At 36.0% G+C, this 24,694-nt stretch overlaps 1 protein-coding gene across 8 annotated transcripts in view; it reads right to left on the bottom strand.

Annotated features, from left to right (window-relative positions):
- The window catches only part of RBMS3 (RNA binding motif single stranded interacting protein 3), a 754,317-nt gene that overhangs the window by 429,517 nt on the left and 300,106 nt on the right, over positions 1-24,694 (bottom strand). For all 8 annotated transcript variants that reach the window (XM_004033784.5, XM_031009629.3, XM_055383255.2 and 5 more), the window contains exon 4: positions 16,465-16,556. In XM_004033784.5, coding sequence (XP_004033832.1) covers positions 16,465-16,556 — 92 coding nt within the window. The remainder of the gene's footprint in view (positions 1-16,464; positions 16,557-24,694) is intronic.

Below are 24,694 nucleotides of genomic sequence, written 5' to 3'. Positions count from 1 at the left end.
GGAAGCTAGAAAGAAAGGAAACAAAAGAGGGAGGTAGCTGAACTGACCAATGAAGTGTGGAGGGGCTCTGGCATGCATCATATAGTGTCAGTGGATGCCAATATTAATTTTCCTCTCAGTCAAGAGAACCACAAATGTCTCCAAACATTGCCAAATGTCCTCTATGGTGGGCAAAATGCCTCTAGTTGAGAACCAGTGTTCTAAAAGATTGCACAGAGAAGGTTTCAACCTTGTTATAAAAGGAAATATGAATTTTGCAGTACTTTCTTTCTTTGTTCTACTCAATTAGAAAGAAAGAGCTCTAATACATTAATGGCTTTGGAGTTAGACATGAGATAGGATACTGACATCCAGTTGGCTGTATGATTTTAATAAATTAGGCTCTTTGAGCTTTAATTATTTCATTTGTAAAACTGGGACATTAATGACTACCACATAGAGTTATTTCATTCAACAAGTATTATTACTTGCTACTTGCTGGATAGGCACTGTGGTTGGTTCAGAAGATATACAGTGGGAGTGGTAACAGTTATGATCTTTGCATTTATATTTTATACTCTAGTCTGGAAAAGCAACAGTAATCCAATAGTCTCCCGTACAAAATTTAAATTACAAATTGTCACATAAACCCTATGATAATGAAGAAGGTTCTATGAGAACAGATAAAAAGGGGAACGTGACCTAGAATTGGGTGTCAGTAAGATTTTCCCAAGGAACTGCCACTTGACCTTGGGCCTGAGGGAGGCAACATGTGAAAGCACAAGGCTGTCCTGATATCTGGATACTCTGTAGAAAATCAATGAATGCAAGCAACAGGTTATAATCATCACTGTCCCTAACAAAATTAACAGATAGGAATAAGATGTTAAGCAAAGTGACATTGTATTTAATATCTTTACCATAACAAAAAGGTATGCATAATTCATTTTATAGAATTCTGAACTAAGATAATAGTTGTAAGAAAATTGTGATACTAATAATGTTGACGCAAAAAAAAAAAACAGTTCTTTTGGAGTATAGAATGTTGGTGCCTTTAACATCTTTACTTTCTGGATATACAATTTCCCATTGTATTTTGCATTATGGTTACATTCTTCAACTAGGGAACAACAAGGATTAGCACATAGTCCAGTTAATAAAACCCAACTATTCCACTGTGCTAACAGTCCCTATGAGAACTCCAGCCATCAGTTAAACAAATCATTTGGCTGGGATTGGAGCATTTACCATATGCACAAGTTACTAATTTCCTGGACGTTATCAGCCATTAGCTGGTTTCCTGTGTCCCAGCAAATGCTGAGGTGAGAGCCTTAATTGCCAAGACTGAACGTTTCAGACATGGGTCCATGGACCATTTCCTCCATCTAAGATATAATAACACTCTATATTTGTAATTCTTCCGTCAAATGCATGTGGAAAATGGCCAGAAAGTTCAAGTGAAGGAAAATGTGTAAAAAAGAAAAACTAACTTGTGTCAGTGTACCGTGCAGTTATGCTGGCAAAACTCTATTAAAATTTGGAGGACTCAGTTGCCCGCAGCAAGAGGAGTATGAAACAGAACTAATCACCAGGAAACTCCCACACAGCATTAAGGGATTTACTTAGAGATCAGACTGTGTCCAAATGAATGACAATTGTCATTTTCTTCATTCCTAATCTATAAATGCTGCTTTCTGGCTAATCAGAGTTCCCAAGGTGGGGAAGGAATACATATGGTCCCTCTTAACTCTACTCAAGACCTCACAGCCTATGCTCACTCATGAGCAAATGTCACCACTGTCTCCTCTTCTGTTTTATCTTGGTGACTTCAAGGCATGAATTAAAAAGTACATCATCAAACAAAAAAGACTGAGAGTCTGAATTAAATACTTAAGTGACCAGAGCATTTTGTACCTCACAGTATTCTAATTAATGGTTTATTTAATGTGCAAGATAGTGTGACAACTTTGTTTACAATTAGAAATTATTTGCACAGTGAAACATTAGAACAGTAAAATAGGAGGGTAGTCTGTTTTTTAATACTCGAGGATTATTGGCAATATTTTATTAAGGCAAACACAGGTCCTTTAATTTTTAGAATGCATAGTGTTCATCATCTGACCTTGGCATATCACTTCATCATACTGAGTATTTCTTTATGCTCTCTTCCAGCCCAAAAGTCTGTCTCTATATGGAGACCATTTGAAAAGTTTCAAGCCTTTATAAGTAATGTTATTCATTATCTTAGACATCCGTTAGAACCTAACAGCTTACTAAATAGAGTAGGAGAGCCCCCGAATTTCATAATTTTGAAGATGACATATACACTTTTATCACTTAGATTCAGCATAAAGAATTATATGAATTTCATAGTTTCTGTGATGGTTATTAGCAAACATCACAATTACATTTCCTAAATAATATGTGCTCAAGAAACATAGCATTGTGTAAATAATTTTCATATATTTATATGTACTTATATATTTATACATCTTTATTATGTAAAATAAGTAATATATATTTTATGTTATGCTATTTTATTAGGATGAACTCAATAATCACAATCAGTACCTAATTAAAGAGGCTGATTTGCCTCAGCATTTGATCAACAGGGTTCCATCACTGTTCATGCTCTGACAATCCATTAACCAGTACATGCCATGTGACAGGTTTGGTTTCCGAATAATCAGCTAGGTAACTTTTTATAGATCACATTTATTACCTTTTTTATTATGATATTGTCATTTTTACATTACAAAGTGACCAATGTTCATTCTAGAGAGGTGGAAAACACAGATATGATTATTGAAGAAAAAAATCACCCCACTTCCCTACCTACAGAATTTTAGTATGACTTTTACTATGACCATTTTTCCCTAAGATTGAATATGCTTTGAAAAAATGCTATTTAAGTGGCAGCAGTTGATGGCTTTGCCATAATTTTCAAGCTACTACACTGCAGAGACTTTGTCGAGCAGGATTATTTTTGGCTACTTTATGTTGCTCAAATTTTTACCATTTACAACTCATGCTACAACAGAGTGTGATCTGTGTCTTAGTCAGTTTTGTGTTGCTTAAAAGAAATACGTGAGGCTGCATAACTTATACTTTTTAAAAAGAGGCTTATTTAGCTAATGACCCTGCTGGCTGGAAGACTGGGCATCTGGTGAGATCCTCAGGTTGCCTCCACTCAAGACAGAAAGCAAAGGGAAGCCAGACTGTGCAAAGATAACACGGCAAGAGAGAAGGTCAAGGTGGCAGGCTCTTTTTAATAGCCAACTTTTGTGGGAACTAATAGAGCAAGATCTCATTTATTACTGTTAGGAGAGCACCAAGCCATTCATGAGGGATCTACCTTTATGACCCAAACACCTCCCACTAGGCCCCAACTCCAACATGGGGATCGAATTTCAGCATGAGGTTTGAAGGGACAAACGTGCAAATATTAGCATCCTGCACCTTTGATTTTAAGGTGGGTTTCTAGAAGGAAATTAACAGTTCAAACACTAAAAATAATTTTCAGAAAAGTCAAACCAATTCACATTTCCACAACAATTAGTAACTTTATCAAAATATCATTACTCTATTTGTTTTAACTAGTGTACATTTGATAGTAAAAATAGTATCTTGGTTTTTTATTTACATTTATTTTACTACTAGTAATATTTATGATGATTTATAATGTGGATTTTCATATGTGACTTGTATGCTTACATCTTTTTTTGTTTACTATATTTGTCTTTCAGTATATTTCCTGATTTGGGTGAATACTTTATGGATTAAGATCAGTTTTTGCACTTCAAATGGAGAGTCTTTCTGTGCTTCACTCAGAAGTCTGAGTATACAATTTTGTGGTCATATCTTCCATAATCAGCAATTATTATTCTATCCTTTTCTGAGTTTTAACCCTATATTGAATATATACGAAGAGCTAGGTTTTGCTCCTTTTTAGTTAACCAAGCCTCCCTGCTACATGAATGTTTGTACATTTTTATTTTTAAATTTAGCTACGTTTCTAATAAGCCTACACACCTGTGGACATGTGTCTTTTCATGTTGATTGGAATGTGGTCAGTCCTTTCAATCTCCATGAAAGGATATGCCATCTCTGGAAAGACGTCTTTAGTTTACGTATCTGCTTATTGCTTCTGTTTCAGCTATTCTTATTTCTTCTTCTGGATGATGTACTCACTGTTACGTTAGATCGCCACTCACTTTTTTTTCCATTTTCTTTTTTTAGATTTATCTTTCTTTTTTAAAGTTTATGTGGGTGCATAGTAGGATTATATATTTACAGAGAACATGAGATATTGTGATACAGGCATGCAGTGTGAAATAAGCACATCATGGAGAATGGGGTATCCATCCCCTCAAGCATTTATGCTTCAAGTTACAAACAATCTAATTATATTCTTTATTTTAAAATGTATAATAAAGTTATTATTGGCTACAGATACCCTATTATGTTATCAAATAGCAGCTTTACAAAAAAAAAAAAATCTCCACTCTCTGTCCACCATGCTTGCCATGTTTTCTCTCATTCTTTTGATAATTTGACCTTTATTTTCCTGCATACTGGGAAAGCTTCTTTAATCAGTTCTTTAAGACATTAATTTGATTTTCTGTGGTGTCACTTCTGCCCCGACTATCACCAATATGGAATTTAGTTCTGTTACCGCACAATTTTTGTTCTTTCTAATACTTCACTTCACTTAGTTCTCTTTGCTCCTTAGCTTAATGTTTCTTCATTTTGCCCTACTGAATTTGCACTCAAGCTGGCTTCCTCCTTGTAGGTTTTTGTTCCTTTTAAAAAAAAATCTAAGTGTATAAAAAATACAGTTAAGCATTAGGTATTATAGGAGAAATGTTTTTAAAATACACATTCTCAGACTGTGCTCTTAGAGACTCTGATCTGATGGCTCTTAGATGGAGGTGGGGAGACAGAAGAAGAGAAAAATAAAAAAGATGATGAAGGCACCTCCTCAAATGAATCATACTCAGCAGGAATGACTGCAATATCAGATGCCTATATTTGACAATATGATATGGTTGATATGTATTTGTTTGTGTGTTTGTGTGTAATCTTATCTTCTAGAAGTTAAGTAAGGGAGAGAGAATAAGAAAAACAGGACTTTTGTATAAAATAATTAAGTATAGACTAAAGAGATATTAAGAATCTCAATTTTGCTCTAAGATTTTCTCAGTAATTATAAAATCCTTGAGTCTTTCTGGAAATCCATTGCCTATTAACCTTGGTCTTTCAAGGGTAGTTGTTGATCATTCTTTACTGTATCTTTGCATATTTCATGGGGAAATTGGGAGTGGCTTCCTCGGGAATATATAAAGCCAGAAGCTGGGTAGACACTTTTAATGATGTTACATTAGCAAATCAATATTTTCTGGGAATTTAGAACACAGACTTCTGTGTGCTGCATTCTGGAATCCAATAAACTTAACTTTGTTTGATATTGTGTCTTTATAAGGTAGTGACATTTCTTATATTAATGTCTAACTATGGATATTTCCGAAACCAGATAGCTAACAATACACTGGTAAGTGTTCGTCCACAAGTAATATGTCATTCTTCTCGTGGACAATACACTGGTAAGTGTTCGTCCACAAGTAATATGTCATTCTTCTCGTGGAGTGTGATTTATATTTTTTAATGGTGATGATTTCAGTAATGTCTATCATCTTACAAGAAATTTACCTTTAAATCAGAAAAGAGTAAAATTCATTTTGTGCTGGTCTCATCAAGCAACTTTGCTCAGTTACCTTAAATATGAACACCAGGGAAGACAGTTTATCTTTGATATGTGAATATAATTTCCAAATGGATCCTTAGGCTAAAAGTAATTCATGAGTATGAAAAAATGAGCTCTTAGTATTGCTTCATTTAAAACTTTATTTGCTTTATAGAAAGGTATGATATTGTTAATGCCCTTTCACAGAAAAGTGAAAAAAAAATCCATCTCAATAGGGAAAAAAAGTCTGGTTTTGTTTTGAATTTTACCATTTTCTAAAGTTGAATATTCTCTTAAGTTTGGAATACTTCTTAGATATGAAGAAGGAGTTAATGTGCTTACAGATGTTGGAATGTCAACTCCCACTGATTTAGCCAGCAGACTCTAAGTTTCACGGTGTGGTTAAGTCATTCAAATAGCAGTTAAAAAGTGTGTCCTGGACAGGGTGGGAAAAGAGGATTAAACTGAGTATGCTGCCTTCTTGTTCACAACACTCACATTTCTGTTTTGTTTTTGTGTGTCCACCGTATGCATTTGTGAACAGCTCTCACAAGTGTCCAAGTGATACACATCATAGTGTAATAAATATAGCATGCACACAAAACCAGAGATCACAGAGGCCTATCATTCAAGTTTGCTTATTACTTATCTTTAGGTTTCACTTTCAATAAAAGTCAGATGTGCTGAGGAACCATCAAACATGTTTTAGTTATTGTGTTATTGCATGGAAAAATTATAGCTACCTGTGATAATTAAACATCTTTAAAAAACATGTATTTTGGGAATGTATATGTGTGCATACACATGTAAATATATGCAAGTGTATGCCCAATTTCTTTAAGACTTCTAAAATATAAGAGTTATTGGTCTTCATTTCCAAATTCTTGTCATCTATTTTCTGAAGAAACAAAGATGTCCATCTTGTCCCATTCCACCAGTCAATAGTTAGAAGGATTAAATTGAACCATTGTTTGTGAGGAATTATGTCCTCCTGAATAATTGGTTAGGATAGTGAATTAAAGGACTATTTCTGCACAAAATTCAGTTTGAGGTCACAAAAATTTATCAGAATGGAAAACCATTAAAATATAACCAGTACTGATTACTCATTTGTTCATTCCCATACTCATTAATTCCACAAAGATTCATGAAGCCCCACTATGTATATCAGGGACTCTAATAGATTCTGCAGTTCACTGATTTAATAATTTTATCCAGTCTGTTATTCCGTTTTAGAAATTCAAAAGCCAAGCTCCGCTGAAGAGACTAGAAAACAGCATTAGCAGACTTATGATCTCCTTGGAAAGAATAAGGCTTTGGAACCAGAAAGGCTTGGGTTCCAGACCACTTGACTATCTTAGTGAATGTGGGACATCCTCTATTTTTTCACCTGTACAATTGGAATAATAATACCTACCTCCAAGGACCCTAGTAAGAATTAAATGAGATAATAATTATAAAAGCACTTAACCTATTCACCAGCATAAGGCTGATGTTCAAGAAATAATCTCCTTTATTCCCTGCATCCTTTTGTCTGTCTCCTTGCCTTTTTGCAGAATAGATATAGTTAAAGGACTTGAAGAGCGTCTCAGAGCACACCAGAAGTAAATTACACAGAAACAGAAGGTGGACCGTGAACCTCAGTAGTCTGTAGGTTTCTCAATGTTAAAATATTCAACCATTTAGCATAATTCATATATTATATAATTCCACCATTCCAATTCATCCAATCATTTTTAGAGTACAGTATAAAAATAAAATGCAGAAAGCAATTATAGTTGGTTAAAAGTTGGGGCCAGGAAAGCAGGAAAGCCAATTATAGTTGGTTACATAGTTGGGTCCAGGAAAGCTTCCACTGCTTCTACTTTCTTATGGAAAGATAGTGGTGTAACACTCCTGGTCCTTCTCTTACTTGTCCACTTACATAATACTTCCAAATGGGAGAAATAATAACTCACCTGACTTGTGAGTTTGAGAGCAAGAGCTCAGCAAGCGTGGCTCATTGCTCTCTCCCTTGTCCTTGGGATCTAACTGCCAGTAGAGAGCACATTCAATATTTCCTCCTAGTATCATAAGAAGTAAAGATCTTATCCATGGGTGGGGAGACACATGGTTGTCCGGCACTCCCTGTGACTGAATGGCTAAACCAAATTTTGACATTCGCTATTGAAAGGTTCATTTTCCTCACAAACCTAAGTCACGTTTTCCTAATCTAACACCAGCAGTCATACAATCAATAGTTTTCTTATTTTGACATACTTCTTTGTCTTTTTCAGTGGGATCAGAATCTACGTGGGACAAAGCAGTACTTTTAATTAGGCACACCCCATGGACAACAATGGTGTTTAGAGAAAATACCTTTTCCTTTCAACTTTAAGAACAAATTATTAAAGCCATGAATGAAGACTATTCATTATTTGGTTTTCTCAACAGTACATCCAGAAATGAGTAATGGACTGAGATCAGCCTGTGGACACATTCTCTTCAAAGAGGCAGGATGAAAGTGTGAAAGTGTTGATGTTTCTTTTCTTTCTTTCTTTCTTTCTTTTTTTTTTTTTTTGACTGAGTCTTGCACTGTCGCCCAGGCTGGAGTGCAATGGTGCGATCTTGGTTCACTGCAACCTCCACCTCCCGGGTTCAAGTGATTCTCCTGCCTCAGCCTCCCGAGTAGCTGGGATTACAGGTCCCCACCACCACGCCCAGCTAATTTTTTTGTATTTTTAGTAGAGACAGGATTTCACTATGTTGGCCAGGCTGGTCTTGAAATCCTGACCTTGTGATCCTCCTGCCTCGGCCTCCCAAAGTGCTGGGATTACAGGCGTGAGTCACTGCACCTGGCCGATATTTCTTATAGGTTGAAAAGAACTTGAATTCCACACATATCCTTCAGTAACTAAGTGCCTAGTCAACTAGTAGGGATCCCAGTTTAAGACACTGAGGCAATTCTTTTGTTGATTTTTGTTTTTGTCCAATGCTAGGAAAGCAGAGAATTTTACCAGTATACATATGCACTGTTTCACTTAAGATGACATAGTAGAGTCCTTGCAAAAGCAGAGGGTAGTACCCACAGGCAGATTATGGAAATCACTCGATATAAGCTAATACAAATATTTAACTTTAGATGAGTCTGCTTCAAAAACTTCAAATAATTAATGAATAGGATTAAGATCAACCCTGACAATTTCAATATTGAGTTTTGAATCCCTGCATTCAGCATTTGGATCAGGAAAAAAACTGAGCCAAATTGACATAGCCAACAAAACAGATATTCACAAATATTTTATAGACATGTAAAAGACCAGTCAGTAAGTATTTCCTTTCCAGAAAATTTTAAAATTTTCAATCAGGAGAAAAATAATACTTATATATTTTTAGAGAGATCTGTCTGTTGAAGATGTATCCCACAGGAGCAAATGATACAAATATTCATTTTAGGAAATGAGATAGAGCAAGGTTTACATTACATTGCATCAGTCATTCGAGAGTAATGAACTATGTTAAAAGCAACATCAGAATGATTTTCTTTGGAATCATAGTTATTTAAAGTGCATTCCACAACTGTAGAGAAAGATGTCTTGTCATATTCTTACACCCACTGGTACAACAATAGAACAACACGATTTGAAGAAGGTAAGTGTTGAAATAAAAATTTACTGATCAATTAGAATTTGACTCACATGAAAAAAAAATTCCAAACAGTGCAATATTAGGATGACTTGAAACCAGACAACTCCCACAAAAAAGGGGGGAAATGATGGTAGTTTATGCAACTCTTCTATTGTTATGAAGATGCAGGATATAGACAATAACAAAACCCAAAGATGCTATCTCACTAAAGAGTCTGGTCTATTTTAAATTACTATAGAAATTTTTCGTAACTATTGCTTAAATATAAGTATAAGTTTTCTCCTCTCATTTCTTTTAGATACATGTTCAAATGTCACATGATTAGAAAGGCTTTTCCTGACCACTGTACCTAAAATACTACCATCTCCATATCCTATTTAACCACCATCTCCATCTCCTATTTTGTAACTGTAACTGGTTTTAATTTTCTTCAAACCAATTGTTACAATCTAATAAATTATATCTCTTTGTATAACAGTTACTTTTTGTAATCTCCTATGTGAACTTCACAAAACTTTGTTTGGCTCAGTACTATGTCTGTAGCATGTAGAACAATCCTTGTGGATAGCAGGTGTTCAACATAAATGTGTTGAGAAAGTAGGAGAATGAGAGATTCCTGCTTCAATTTGAGCCTACAGCCCTTGTCCCCATGGGGGAAAAATGGGATACAAGAAAATGATAGCATATAGGGATCTCTGATCCTTTGATCTTATTGCAAAACAAACAAACAAAAAGACATGGACATTATTCTAGGAACATTAGCATCCCCAGATAGCCCTTGTCCATCACTATATAAAGTATTGATTGTTTCCCACCCAGTCTCAGGAAACAACTCTCGAATCGCCTGCTCAAGTTACCCTGGAACAATGCTTCTTTCCTTCCTACATAGGGAGCCCTTGAGAAGCCTCTATGTTTACCAGGAGGTTCCATCCCACTGTAGTGACCAATAAATAGCAAATAGCCTGTTTCTTCTGCTTTACCTAGGAATGATAAAAACAAAAACTACTAATACGATCTTATACTACAGGAGTGTGGCTGACAATGCCTGTCATATACCTGTGCATTCAGAAGAGTAGCTTTGGTAGACAAGCCACATTATGAGGCCAATAGTTGCACTTTGGTAAAATGTTCTAGAATATTCTATTGAATACACCCTTCTTTTTTTATTATACTTCAAGTTCTAGGGTACATGTGCATAACGTGCAGGTTTGTTACATATGTATACATGTGCCATGTTGGTGTGTTGCACCCATTAACTCATCATTTACATTAGCTATATATCCTAATGCTTTCCCTCCCCCCTCCCGCAATCCCACGACAGGCCCCAGTGTGTGACGTTCCCCTTCTTGTGTCCAAGTATTCTCATTGTTCAATTCCCACCTATGAGTGAGAACATGCGGTGTTTGGTTTTTTGTCCTTGCGATAGTTTGCTGAGAATGATGGTTTCCAGCTTCATCCATGTCCCTACAAAGGACATGAACTCATCCTTTTTTATGGCTGCATAGTATTCCATGGTGTATATGTGCCATATTTTCTTAATCCAGTCTATCATCGATGGACAGTTGGGTTGGTTCCAAGTCTTTGCTATTGTGAATAGTGCCGCAATAAAGATATGTGTGCATGTGTCTTTATAGCAGCATGATTTATAATCCTTTGGGTATATACCCAGTAATGGGATCACTGGGTCAAATGGTATTTCTAGTTCTAGATCCTTGAGGAATCACCACACTGTCTGCCACAATGGTTGAACTAGTTTACAGTCTCACCAACAGTGTAAAAGAGTTCCTATTTCTCCACATCCTCTCCAGCACCTGTTGTTTCCTGACTTTTTAATAATTGCCATTCTAACTGGTGTGAGATGGTATCTCATTGTGGTTTTGATTTGCATTTCTCTGATGGCCAGTGATAATGAGCATTTTTTCATGTGTCTGTTGGCTGCATAAATGTCTTCTTTTGTGAAGTGTCTGTTCATATCCTTCACCCACTTTTTTTATGAGGTTGTTTGGTTTTTTCTTGTAAATTATACACCCTTCCTTAATTAACTAAAAGTCTTCTACTGGAATATAACTGATATGGCTTCACTGTGGTGATATATTTTGTAAATTCATTGGGTGTGTGTGTGTATGTGTGTGTTTGAATTTAAAATATTTTCTTTTGTATATTCCTTGATTTTGACTTTTCATCTTTTTATATGTCAAGTAAAAAATCCACTGATTTTTTTGATTTTTTTTTTGAAGACAACTACTATCAAGGTCATTGATTTATAAGAGAAGTCCTTTCCTCTGGTCTCAATCTGGTTTTCTGCCATGATAGATATAATATTTTTACATTATGCCTGTCAAGCTACTTGACATCCTCTGGGACACTTAGTCTCCTCTGTGATTGCTTAACTGAGATTTACTCTACAAATCCCACTGGAAATGAATCACCTTTGGGAACTGTAATGGCAGTCTGGTAGTACACCTGATGAAGTCTTATCTGAAGGCCCTGAGAGGGAGTGACTTCTTTTCTGCAGACATTTCCTCTAGAATAAGATATACTGTGTTTACTCATATTTGGAATCGACGGAAAGCAAATAAGAAAGATGCCTGTTAAGCCTGAGATTACTCAAGGACTGGCTGGTAATAATTCATGACTGTTTAATATGTAGACCCATTCTAGTGTCTCTAAATATATCCAGGAAAAGCCTCCAAAGCTGTGCAGTTCTCCAGCGAGGCCTCAATGAGGCCATAGAGAATAAGGGGCAAGTAAGATCCCTCTGGATGACAGAATCAGGAGTTATGTGATTGGATAACCAAGGGACTTACTGCACTGACAACTCGAGAATTCTATTTCCACTTAGCAGGATTTGATATGTATTTGAGATCAATAATTTAGGCTTGCTTCCCATTTTCTCCTTTCCTAAATAGTCATTTTCCTTTAAGTGCATGTATCCTGTTGTTTCTATGTCATTCTACATTGTGGGAATTCAGACAGATAACTTCTCTTTTAAAGGTATCACTTGCTGAGCTATGAAGAGGAGCCATGGGCCTGTTGGAGATAACCGAGTCACCAGATGCAATCACAGCTTTGAGGTGGGTTCTTTTTGGGAAAGAATTAATGCATGCCACCTAAAATGTATGTATGCATGTCACCTTTATTGATGTCATGGACGCTGGATAGCCAAGGGGATGGACTATTATTAATTTTCTCTGCTGCAGAGGCAAAGAAGTCAAAATACTCATCATTTCATACTCTCTTACAAGAAAGCGGGAAATCATATGACTCAGTTTTGGCTTTTGAGTTGTAAGCACAAATTGCTGATTTGAGATTCTGGAAAAACCTTTAAAAGGACAAAATCAGCCATACTGCTCCTTCATCTATTTGCTTTTTTCTCTTTTTCCTGGATTAACTGTGGATACAAGAGCTGGAACTTTAGAAGCCATCTTATAAATGTGTGACATAAAAGCCAGGGATAAAAGATGGCACAGCTGCCTTGATCCTTGATGGCACCCCAAAGAATTGGCCTATGCTGTCTATCTATGGCCTTCTTCCTACTGAGTAAAACAAATATCTGCAAGTTAACTTATTGTTAGCAGGGATTTCTTCACTTTTTTTCATGCTTATAGAGACACATATTCCTTGGCCAATAAGTTTTTTTCTCTATATCCTGAAGTTGCCAAGAACAGTAACAGCCAAAATTCATAGTCTGGAGCTGTAGCAATTCAGGAGATAGAATAAATGTTAAACATTCAGAAAAAAAAAAGAATTTTTTATTCAGTCTTCATTCTCCAATATTCAGTACCCTGCCTAGACAGAGTAGGCAATAAAAAATGTTTGCTGACTGATGCTACTTATTATATATTTTAAAGAAAATAATTTGGAATAACACACATTTAAAACATGTATTATGATTTATAGAAGGTTTAGTAGCAAATTTGAATTAAATGTATAACAATATTTATTGAATAACATTTACTAAATTCTTACTATGATCTAGGCTCTATGCTAAATACTTAATGTATTTTTTAAAATTCTCACAGCAGTTCTCTAACCTAAGAGTTATTATTAGAGAAGTTCAGAGATATTTAAGTAACTTAGCCAAGGTCACACAGCCAGGTGGTACCAGAGCCAGGATTCAAGGCCAAGTTTACTTCTCTCCAAATCTATGCTCCTAACCACTATGTATTACTAAAATATTCTGAATCTGATTTCCTAAAAGAAACATGACTTTTGATACCAAAAAAAAAAAAAAACTCCTTTGTGGCAGAACAGTAAGTATACAGAAAAACGTTCATCTCCATTAATGGTAATTCATTATTAATCAATTACCACTTCCTGGGTAACTTGCTATTGGTTGACAAATCAGTTGGATTTTCCATATGCACACACTGGAATAAGCTAGCTAAATAAGACAATTCACTTGGAGAGTTTTGTGTTAGCTGAAGGTTACTATTGGGAAACTAGAGTATTTGTAATATTTTTATTTTAAAATGCTGGAGTCATTAAAATGTGACACCACAACCTGCATAGTAGGATATTGATAAGAACAAGGATGCAAGAGGTGATTCAGTAGATACTTAAATGGCCAAAAATATAGTGCAAGTTTCACACACCCTGCAGACTGCAGGTTTATACGATAATAAATAATAGTTATCACCAGGACAAAGGAGGAAAATGCCATGAAATCCAATAGCTCAGTGAGAAATCTGCTAATACAGGTGGTGGTCAAGCTTGTCCTATTTTATTCTCAAAGGGAGCCTATTTATTTTCTTATAGATAGTTAAATTAGAGAGTCATTCATTGCTGAAAGTTTTCCAGTAGGCAGATATGAGTCTAAAGCTAAGAGAATAAGAATTAACTTCACAGGCAGCAGAATTAATAAGGTAAAATCTTTGAGCAAACTACAGAAATAAAAGTGACTTTAAACATTCCAATTGGAATCTCATTTTTTGTACAGTGGGCGTGAGCCAATGGCCAAAATGCTGGCTAGGAAATATAATCGTTTTAGGAGGTCTTTAAAATATTTCCCCAAATCAAATAGCCTTCTGACTAGGTGAGATATCAGTGATTAGAGAGAGAGAATGAAAGAGTCAGAGGGTGCGGGGGGATGGGTAAGAGAGAGAGAGAAAGAGGGATTCGCAGTGCACCAGAATGCTGGGAAACTGAGGGAAAATATTCATAATGGTTCCCCAGTAGTTATAAAATCAATGTCAACTTTCTTTTCCTGTTACACAAGATGGCAGCGGTTTTTATCTAACAACAAACTATACATATTCTGAGGACATTTGAAATGGTGGAGATTATGCATGCTGTTTTCATTACTTCTAAAGTGCTACAATCTGCTAACTTCCAGATTTGGGAGTTTACCAATGGAATAGATCAAGAAATTCCAATAACAACTTTTTCGTTAAGCATTTTTCTATTCATTTTCTTGGAAGTAGGTGTTGCTTTCAGTCCAGATTCAAGTTACTTATTTTACATATACCTAACAGCTACATTTCATCATTTGTTTTGTGGGTATAGGAAGTCACTACTTAATGCCATTGACTCTTTGCCAAGTAACCTTCAAACCAAGACATGTATATGATTTCCTTATTAATTAAAAAGACTAACTTCATCAATCTTAGTCCATAAAAAAAATCCAAAGCTTCCAGGCATAATCTTGATGAAGAATACATTACACAGCTGAAAGAATTCAAATGTATTCTGCCTTGAACAACTAGTCATGTGTCATAAAGGACAATGAGTTCAACAAAGTAATCTATATAGGAAGTGACTTGCAACAAAAGGTTAACAGATATGGTCTGTATCAGTTCACTAGAAGACAACTGAAGATGAAGAAACCAAATATCTTACCTCTAGTTATTTGAGGTCAAAATTGGAAAATGTTATCAAATAATGTTAGCAATCTCAACAAAATCTAAATAACTGAAAATTTGACTACCTTATCATTCTATCACTCAACTCTTACGGGAATACTTAAATGTATACATGAGCAGAGCATGAATACATTAGATCAGGATTTCAAGGTCTGTTGGCCATTCCACCTAAACTTTATAGAATCTAGAGATAAATAAGTTCACTATTATCAATCAGAAAGAATATTTAAAGACTTAGGATGCAGGTGAATAAATCCTAAATGGCCATCATTTTAAAGCAGACATCTAATAAGCACCCATGTTATAAACAATTGTTTTGACTTTTTAGCTAGAAATATTTATAGATTTACAAGACATTGCAAAGATAGTACAGAGAGAGCCTATGTACCCTTCATGAGGTTTCTACAAATTTTACATTTTATATGATTATATCAAAACCAGGGAACTGACATTGGAGCAATATGTATATATAGTTCTACGTTACTTTATCAGGTATAGATTCTTGTAACCACCACTGCAATCAGGACACAAACGGATTGTAAATAATTTAACTTATTTTCTTAGATAATAAAATACATTACAGTTTCAGGTAGAAGGTTCTAGAATACATATTCTATTTAACGATACTTAATTATTGAAAATTATTAATATCTAAAAGTATCTTAGAAAACTCTTCATATAAAGGCCAAAGTGAAATTCTAGCAATACAGACACGGTACACTTCAGTTAAACTCATTTCCCTGCACAGATCAGACAACCCCATCATTCAACAATCAGCTCTCCCCAGCTAAGAGAACACACACTTTTTTTAGCACACAGTTTATCAAAGACAAGTTGCTGATAATTCTACTACTCCAAAACTGTTTACCAGTAGAAGTCCAAGACACACACACACAGACACGCCCCATCTTTCTCAAGCAGAACAGAGCACTTCACGAGTGTCCTTAAGTCTCTAATGAGGTTACCATAACAAAAGATACAATAATAAATATAGGCAAAGAAACAATGAAATAAGCCAGACAGATTCTCCTAAGCCAAACCTAATGTGGAGTTTCTTATTTTCCCTAACAAGAAAATATAAACCAAATTGTTGCAAACTCCACGTTTGAGTGAGCTCAGAGCAAAGGAGAAATATTTAATCTCTCCTTCTTCCTTCCTCCTGATCTCTCTCTCTCTCTTTCACACACACACACACACACACACACACACACACACACACACACAAACACACACACCCCTAAACATCAATCTTACCTTAGCCATCTGTGCCTGCACGCCATTTGCCTTGAGAGATGCTACCGCTTTCTGTGCGGCTGCAGGACTGTCAAAATCTACAAAACCATAACCTGTGAAAACACAAAATCCCCTTGTTAGTATTCACAAAAAGCTGAATCTCTATCTTAACTGATGAAGTACAAGTTTACAGATAGACTTGCATTCATTTCTTCTGACATATTACCCTGGTTGAACATTAGGCTCTTAGATTAGTGGTCCTTAATGCTTTGGGAGAGATAACATCATAATATCTCTAGACATAAAATAGTAACTCTTATTTTTCCAGCCATTGTTTTGGAGATTGGGTGTACAATCAGTAACCCAATTTAACCTAATTTGGTGGGTAAGATAATAGACTGTTTAACGGTGTTCTTTCTTCATGGATTATGGCAAAAGTGAGGTACACAAAGTGCTGGAAAATATAGAAAATTCTCTCCCTAAAGTTAATTTTCAAAACCTCAAATATTGATGTTAACAAAAACCATGATAAGAACTTGCAAAAGGTTATCAGCAACTGCAGTAGTGCTTGGCACACTGTAGGCATTCAATAAATATATGTTGACTTCATGAATAAGTAAATATTGTGGATGAGAGGGTTTAAAACCTAGTTCCATTTGATTACTAAGCCCATGCTCTTCCATTATCTTGTCTATCTCAATGATAGCATCTTAAATTATTTTGACTTGTACAGATCTGTGAAAAAGAATGATTAAATACATAAATATTCATGTTTCTTTTAAAAATAAGAAATACCATGTTGCTTATTTGTTTCTAGTGTACAGTCTGAAAAGGGTATATGAGTTTCCTATGCTATTCTGATTGTGTGCTTGTGTGGATGTCTATACATGGTGAAAGCAAAGAAATAGTAAAACGGCATCAATGAAAGGTCCATTTTGTATGTCCTTAAGTGAGCTAATAGTCCAAGGCTTAGCCTAACAGTAATGTTAACTGCCAAGAATATTTTGAAATATAAATGCTCAAGAGTGAGTATAAGGACAGCTTTGTTTGGCATGCTTAACAAGCTCACCATATGTATCCTATACTTCTTCTCATCTGTCAGGCAGGGAATCATCTGTATTCTTATACTTACCTCATTTAGAAGTTTTGAGGTGAGCCACTGAAGCAAACCTACTAACCTACTAAGGAGGTGTACTGTGCCACCTCCTCTCACCCCAAAATAACCAAAGAAGAGTGCAAGGGAATCCAATTATGAAGTTGTTTCTTTTAATTAACTTTTTAATTTTTTCCCCTCGAATCTCATCTTCTTTTCCTCCCTCCCAGCATGTTATCCTAAAATGAACTTGTTACACAGCAGTGTACTGTAAAATGCTCTTGAAAAGCTGGGCAGAGAAGCTGTGAAGTTTGTATTTCTAATCCAAAAGGAAGTCTGTTCTGTAAGTACTGCTAATTCTTCTCTTCCTACAAAATCAAACTAAATGGGTAATGTAAGTATTACTACCCAGTAAGATGAATGAGATAGAAAAAAAAAGTGAAAGTAATAGTCAAGAAATAGGGTCAAGGGGAGAAGAAAGCAAAACTATAATCTGGATGTCATCTCTCACATGTCGGTTGCTGTGCTAGGTAGTTGACACATTGGTACTTGGTGAAGTCATAATAACATCAGGTACTACTGGCTTCGTGCCATTATACACATGAAGAAACTGAGGTTAGGGTAAGGTGATCCAACTCGACAAGAATCACAAGCCACTCATTGAGCAGATCCAGGATTTGAAGTAAAGTCTGCATGTGTCCTTTCAAATACACCACACCATGAATTGCTTTATATCCCTACATTGTAAACTATGCTAGTAGCCTCTGAAGCCCATCAGAGAAAGGACTCAATTCTTGAAAATTCCTTAAATGGCATGGAATAAAACAATTCCATATAAGATAATTTAACTGAGCTCATTTAATCAGCACATTTGTCAATGGAGCAGTTGATGAGTTAAGATGAGATTGAGATGGGAACCACCTTGTACCTTACACTTTGGCCAATCTTCCTCATCCGTTCATCAGCTCATTTATTCATTCAATAATAAAGTTCTATTTCAGGCACTGCGCTAAGCAAAGGGTATATAGTGGTGGGAGAAAACCTCAGTTCCCACTCATGCAAGTAACAGTTGAGTTGGGAGATGGATAAGAACAAATAACCATACAAATGAATATATAATTACAAAATTGCAGATCTTCCTTGAAAGTAAATGACAGCATATAATATAGATTTTAATTTTTGATTGTTCATTATTGAAAGTTTTAAAGAAGCAGTGGTGTGAAATGATCTGCATTTTTAAATTGAGATTGCAATGTTGTGGGGAAGCTGGGAAGCTAGAATGGAATCAGGAGATGACTTAGGGGCTATTGCAACATTCCAGAGGAAAGGCAGCTGGCAATGAAATAGGGTGAAATGGATGCTTTGAGTTATATTTTGGAGGCAGAATTAACAGGGCTTTGTAAATGGATTGACTGAACTGGAAAGAAGGAAGACATAAAGACATAGACAAGGATTACCACTGGTTTTGTTTGTTTGGTTGGTTTTGTTTTTGCCATAAGCCACTGGGTGAGTGGATATGTAATTTATTGAAATGGGAAGACTCAAGGAAGAACCAGCAGGGGAGAAGGAAAATCTAATTATTGGTCTGAGACATGTTGAGTCAGAAATGCCTGAGACATCTAAATAGAAATGTCAAATCGCAGCTGGATATATTAGGTTGGTGCTCAGAAATGGAGATGAAATTGGAAATATAGGAGGACAACAGCACAAAGATATAGATGTTATTAATAGGAAATAGTCAAAAATGCCCAGAGTAAGTATAAAATAAATAGGTCCAGGATTAGAACTCAAACAACTTCAGCATTTAGGCATTACATAAGAAGAAAAGACTGCAAAGAAAGCTGGAGAGTCAGAGAGGAAGAAGGAAATGAAAAGGGAATCAGATGTCTCAAATCCAAGTTAAGAAAGTATTCTGAGAAGGAGGGAGAGATCAATTATGTGAAATGCTACTGAGAGTTTGAGCAAGAAGACAGGTTCAAGATGCCCAGTGTCTTTAGAAACATGATGTCATTATCATGATTTGCTTTAGGCAAGTGATGGGAATTGAAGTCTGCTGGAGTAGTTGAAGAGTATGAGCAAGATGAGGCGGAGGATTTACAGGCCTCTGCAGTTATCTTGGCTGGGAAGAAGAATTAAGAAACAGATTTAGCTAGCAGGGGATCTAAGGTCAACTGAGTTGTTTCTGTTTGTTTGCTTTAAGATAGGAGATGCTATGGTTGTCTGTGTGTGTGTGTGTCTATTTCCCACCTGATTCCAGTGTGAAGCTAGGGTAGGAAACTGCTGAGTATTCATGTAAATTATTCAACAAATCATTATTGATCACTTTCTACAGGACAGATACTGTTCTTGACATTTTTGAATGTTGAATATTGATAGGAAAGATCAAGCAGAAAATAGATTAAAACTACAGGAGGACAAGTGGATAATTTATAGAATAACATTCCTGAGAGAGTAGAAGGGTGGGCGTATGTAGAAACTTCATGAAAGTGTTGCCCTTCGCCAGACAAGGATCCTCCCCTTCACCCATTGTACCTGGAAGAAAAAAGAGCACTCTCCATTACCAGGTGTTGTTTCTTTGTATTACCCCAGGTACTGGGACTGTACTTAACATCTAGCCTATGCTTAATAAATATTTGTGAAAATAAATGGAAAGCACGTTTAAAAAATGTTAACTTACTTCATGGAACTATGATGCGGATTAACTGATAAAACTGTCTATTAATACTGTTGGGCTATAAAGAACACATAATGCTAAGTGGTCATGGTTCTGTTTCAGCCATGCTGCCACCCAGCAGGCAGCCTCTTATTTTATGGCTCCCACCCTTTAGTCTAGCGTGCCTTCTCTCTGGCTTCTTCTCCTCCTTTCCACCCCCACATGGTACACAGGATATTACAAAATCAAGATGCTGACCTCCAGAACTAAACTTCAATCTGAACAGAGGACATTTCTGTGAGGGTAGGAGACACCCTGAGCGTTCTCTGAATCAGGGATGTTCTGGCTAAACTTTGAAAAAAAGTGTACTTATAAAGAGTCATTCTGCCAGCAAGGAGAGAGAGGTTGGCCCTTTTGTACAAAATATCTGTATTGATGGTTCCAAGCCAAGGGGGATAAAGGCTTCATAAATAAAATTAAAAATAGGGGAGAAGCTACCAAATCAGAAATATTTCACCAAATTATGTGTTTTTCATATATAAACACTTTCACTAGTTACAATAGAAGTTTATGTAAAAATGTCTCAAGTAACCCTGAAAAATACTCCCATTCTAGAAATAAACATTGCATTACTGAGTTTTACATGACAGCAGATACTACATCACAATCAGAAGAAAGGAAAATGAAATAGGAGACTGCCCCTAAAGAATAATAATGGATTTAGCAAGGAATAAAGCCACTTTAATTTGCTTTCAATTTGTTTTCCTTAATGACAAATAATCAAGTCTGGGAACAGCAACCTCTGTACCTACATCTGGTGAGGAGAAGGGTAAGGGAGATTAGTTCAGCTTCAGCTAATAATGCTTTCCGGTAACTGCTAAAATCCTCAACACAACACTGGCAAATGCTAACCATCAGAAACTCTGGCCCAAGTGGCTGTAAGCCCACCCGTCTCACTCTCTCAATTACATAATTAAGCTTGGCAGCAGGTTCAAATGAATTAAAACTGAATGTCGCTGTTTTCTCCACACACTCCTGTCCTTGTTTTTCTTCCTTGTCAGGGGCAGAAGGCCAGCAGTTCTGCAATTAGTGGGAAGTAGAGCAATGAGACAGAACCAACTCTGTGATAATTAGGTCATTTGCCAAATACACTCATTCCATTGGCAGATATAATCAATGCTTTCCTGAAATGTTTTAAACCCTGTGTGTTAATTTAAAGTTTTGCTATTTTTATTGCACTACAAGCCTGGTGACTGTAGAGAAAAAACTGTATGTATGTGTGTGTGTATCTATCTATCTATCTATCTATCTATCTATCTATCTATCTATCTATCTATAATGGAATTCTACAAAGAATAGTAGTGTCCAGATGGTTCTTATATTGTTTCCTTTAGTGCATTTGCTGGCAACATCTTCCCTGAGACCTTTGCCATTCAGTTGAACCACTGTGTGACAATCCATTTGAAATTTCATTAAATGTTTCTTTACCATCTTCAAAAGCTTATTTTATACTTCTGTGTTGCTGTGGGCTCCTTAAGTTCTCTATCTAAACTGCTTATTTATTTACCAACATTGGGATTGTTCTTTATGTGTGTGTGTTGGAGTGTATTGGGGGAAAGTAATGATAAAACTAGAACTCCTGCTTTAGATTTGCAAGGCCATCAACAGTGAGCCAAGGAGACTTGCTCTCAGAGTGTAACTGCACACTAAATTTCACATTTGTATTGTTCCACCTCTTCAGAATGACTGTCATAAAATCTCACTTGAAACACAGATGGCTTGGTGTAGCACCCAAATTCTTTCAAAGACAATCCAACCGTGAGTCAAATGTGATTTCTAAACAGAAAAAGCGAACATTTTGGCTAAGAATTATATATACATTCAGCTGAAATTCTACTTAACAGTTGAAGATGTTAACAATGAATCACCTTTCCATAAATCCTTCCCCACCTTCCATTTGGGCTTAGCAATATTTTGTGGCTGTTGTCTGGGCTCAGAATAGGATGACTGAGTTGCAGGGAGACAGGGGTGGTTTGCAGGCTGCCTGGAAGTCTGATGGCACTTAGACTGCCTCCATACCTCTGTATTTCTGCTGGATTTCTACTGTATCCCTAAACTATTCAGTTATTGCTGACTATCTTTCCTTATTGGATTTCCTAGTTCTTTGCATTATGTGATCACAGAAGATACTGAAATAACAGCATTGATATATTTATTGCAACTTTTCTTTTAAAACAACAAGAAAACCTACTCATTTCTTCAGTATCTTCTTTTGTATCCATTTACTGTGAGTGATCATTATAGTAAAGCCGGGATACCACAGGGGAACCAACATGATAGCCATATGGTCTACCTTAGATTTGTAAAAAAATAAAGGCAAAAGATAGTTCCTGCTGAAAAGCAAAAGCCAGAGACAAAAGAGCTTACTGTGAGAAAAATTCTAAGCCATTATAGTCTGAATCACCTATGCTTTCAAATGTCTTAAAAATATGAAATGCAGGGAGTCGATACAGAAAAGAAGCCACATATGGACTGCCTGAACAGGGAGGGTTGCAGCCTCAGACACTTAGCAAACAGAGGAAAATAACATGGGTAACAATATCCACTGTACAGAAAACAGGTTGCTCCACTGGAGTCCCCTCATATTCCAGTTTAATTGCCTAAGCATTCTGAAATTTGTGTGCCAGAAATACTAAAACAAGACATCAGCTTTTGGAACAGGAATTTGCCTATTATTAGTGACATTTTTGAACCACAATGAGATCTTCCTTTTATTATTATTATTATATTATTAAATTTACCAAGCATCTACTACATACAAGGAAGATAGTGCCAGATGCTGTAAGGAAAACAAAAACTCTAACATGGCTTTTCTTGACAAAGAGTTTATTGTCTAGTAGAGTTGATAAATAAATTTAAATGCAGTGGAGTTTATGTTTAAATGGCATATAGACACAGTTATCTTCATATTATTGAACTAATTTTATACTGTATAGTATGTATGGCTTAGGGTGTACAGCTCTGGTCAACAGAGCTGAACAACTGAGCCAGGTTCCATTCAGTAAGTGTCATGATGGTAAAATTATCCATATTCTAAATTTACGTATATATATATGAATTAGTCTATCTTTCTGTCTCTCAGTTTGTTTGAAATTAAGTACAAGATATAGAGAGTAATCACTACCATATAAATTGTGGGAAAAAAGTGCTAGTATTTTAAAATGGCAACTGTTTCTTCCAGGTGGGGGAAAACTCAATATATTTTGCACACAAATGACAAAAATAAGGACTGGGGAAAAGGAATAGGTCCCCAATGGTATTTCCTAGCAGAATAAAACAATTACAAAGACAGACAAATTTAGAGACCAAAGTATTTAGTAGTATGGCACTTGAAAATGGAACACTTTCTCATTCCATTTATGTTACACAAAAAATCTTATTAAACTAAACACAAATTCAAATCCCAAAACTCACTTTCCTCTTCATCATGTTCAATTGATTTTTAAATGAGAGAAATTGCTTCTTTATACTGAATAAAGTCAAAATGAGTATCAGAATCATTATTTATGGGCTTAGTGCAGTCACTATGCTTTATCGAGATTAAAGAAACTTACTGATTTGCCAAAGACCAACCATTATTTTATTATAATATTGCACAGATTAAGGAGCAGCGTACTTGGCAGTAAATGGGCAGTTTAACCTCTGGGAACCATCTAGCAAAGCTTTGCTTTGCTAACATGCAGTGTTCAAATATACAAATAAAATATATGTCTTGTTTGAGCTGTTGGTCCTGTGTGTCTCTACCATCAAAACAGCAGGAGGTACAAGTGTGTAATGGTGACTGCATGAGCAAGCCCAACATATTAATAAAACAATTCCAACGAGTTTATGATTATGACAAAAGTGGGCTATGACTGAACACTTTAATTATAGCTCTACAAACCCCAGCCCCAATTTAGGATAGGCAAACCTAACTAAAATTTCATTCCTGGCTGTCCCATTCTTCCCTCCCCCTTGCTCTAGACTTACAGATGGGTAGAACAATAGACTATTCCTCCATACAAGGAATAGAGGTAATGACCTCAGTGTATCAACTGGAGGACAAGCCCCTTACCTCTTCCCAGGTACTTTAATCCATATTCAAACTCAATAGTTTCAGCAAATGGCCTGGGAAGCATGCTTGTACTCATCCCTACTTACTCTTCCCCACAACCGAAGCATCCTTCTTTTTACCACCTATTCATCTTTAGAGGATAGACCATTATAATAAAATTGGGCAACAACCCGGAAAGATACATGAAATAGTTCAGAGCAGAAAGGAAGAAAAGTGAATTTTACATATGAGGTAACCCCTTTAAGAAGCATGTATTACCTGTGATTCTTTGTTTTTGTCATACTGTACATTCTGTATATTCCCTCCACCAACTTGTCACTTGATCTAAATTTCCTTATAGAGCCGTGTGTGCTTTTGCACACCAGCATTTTCCTGGGACAGGGTTCCATCC

The sequence above is a fragment of the Gorilla gorilla genome, chromosome 2, assembly GCF_029281585.2.
Source record: "Gorilla gorilla gorilla isolate KB3781 chromosome 2, NHGRI_mGorGor1-v2.1_pri, whole genome shotgun sequence".
Lineage (NCBI taxonomy): Eukaryota > Metazoa > Chordata > Mammalia > Primates > Hominidae > Gorilla > Gorilla gorilla.
Note: the sequence above shows the minus strand (reverse complement) of the source record. Positions and strands in the feature narration are given on the sequence as shown.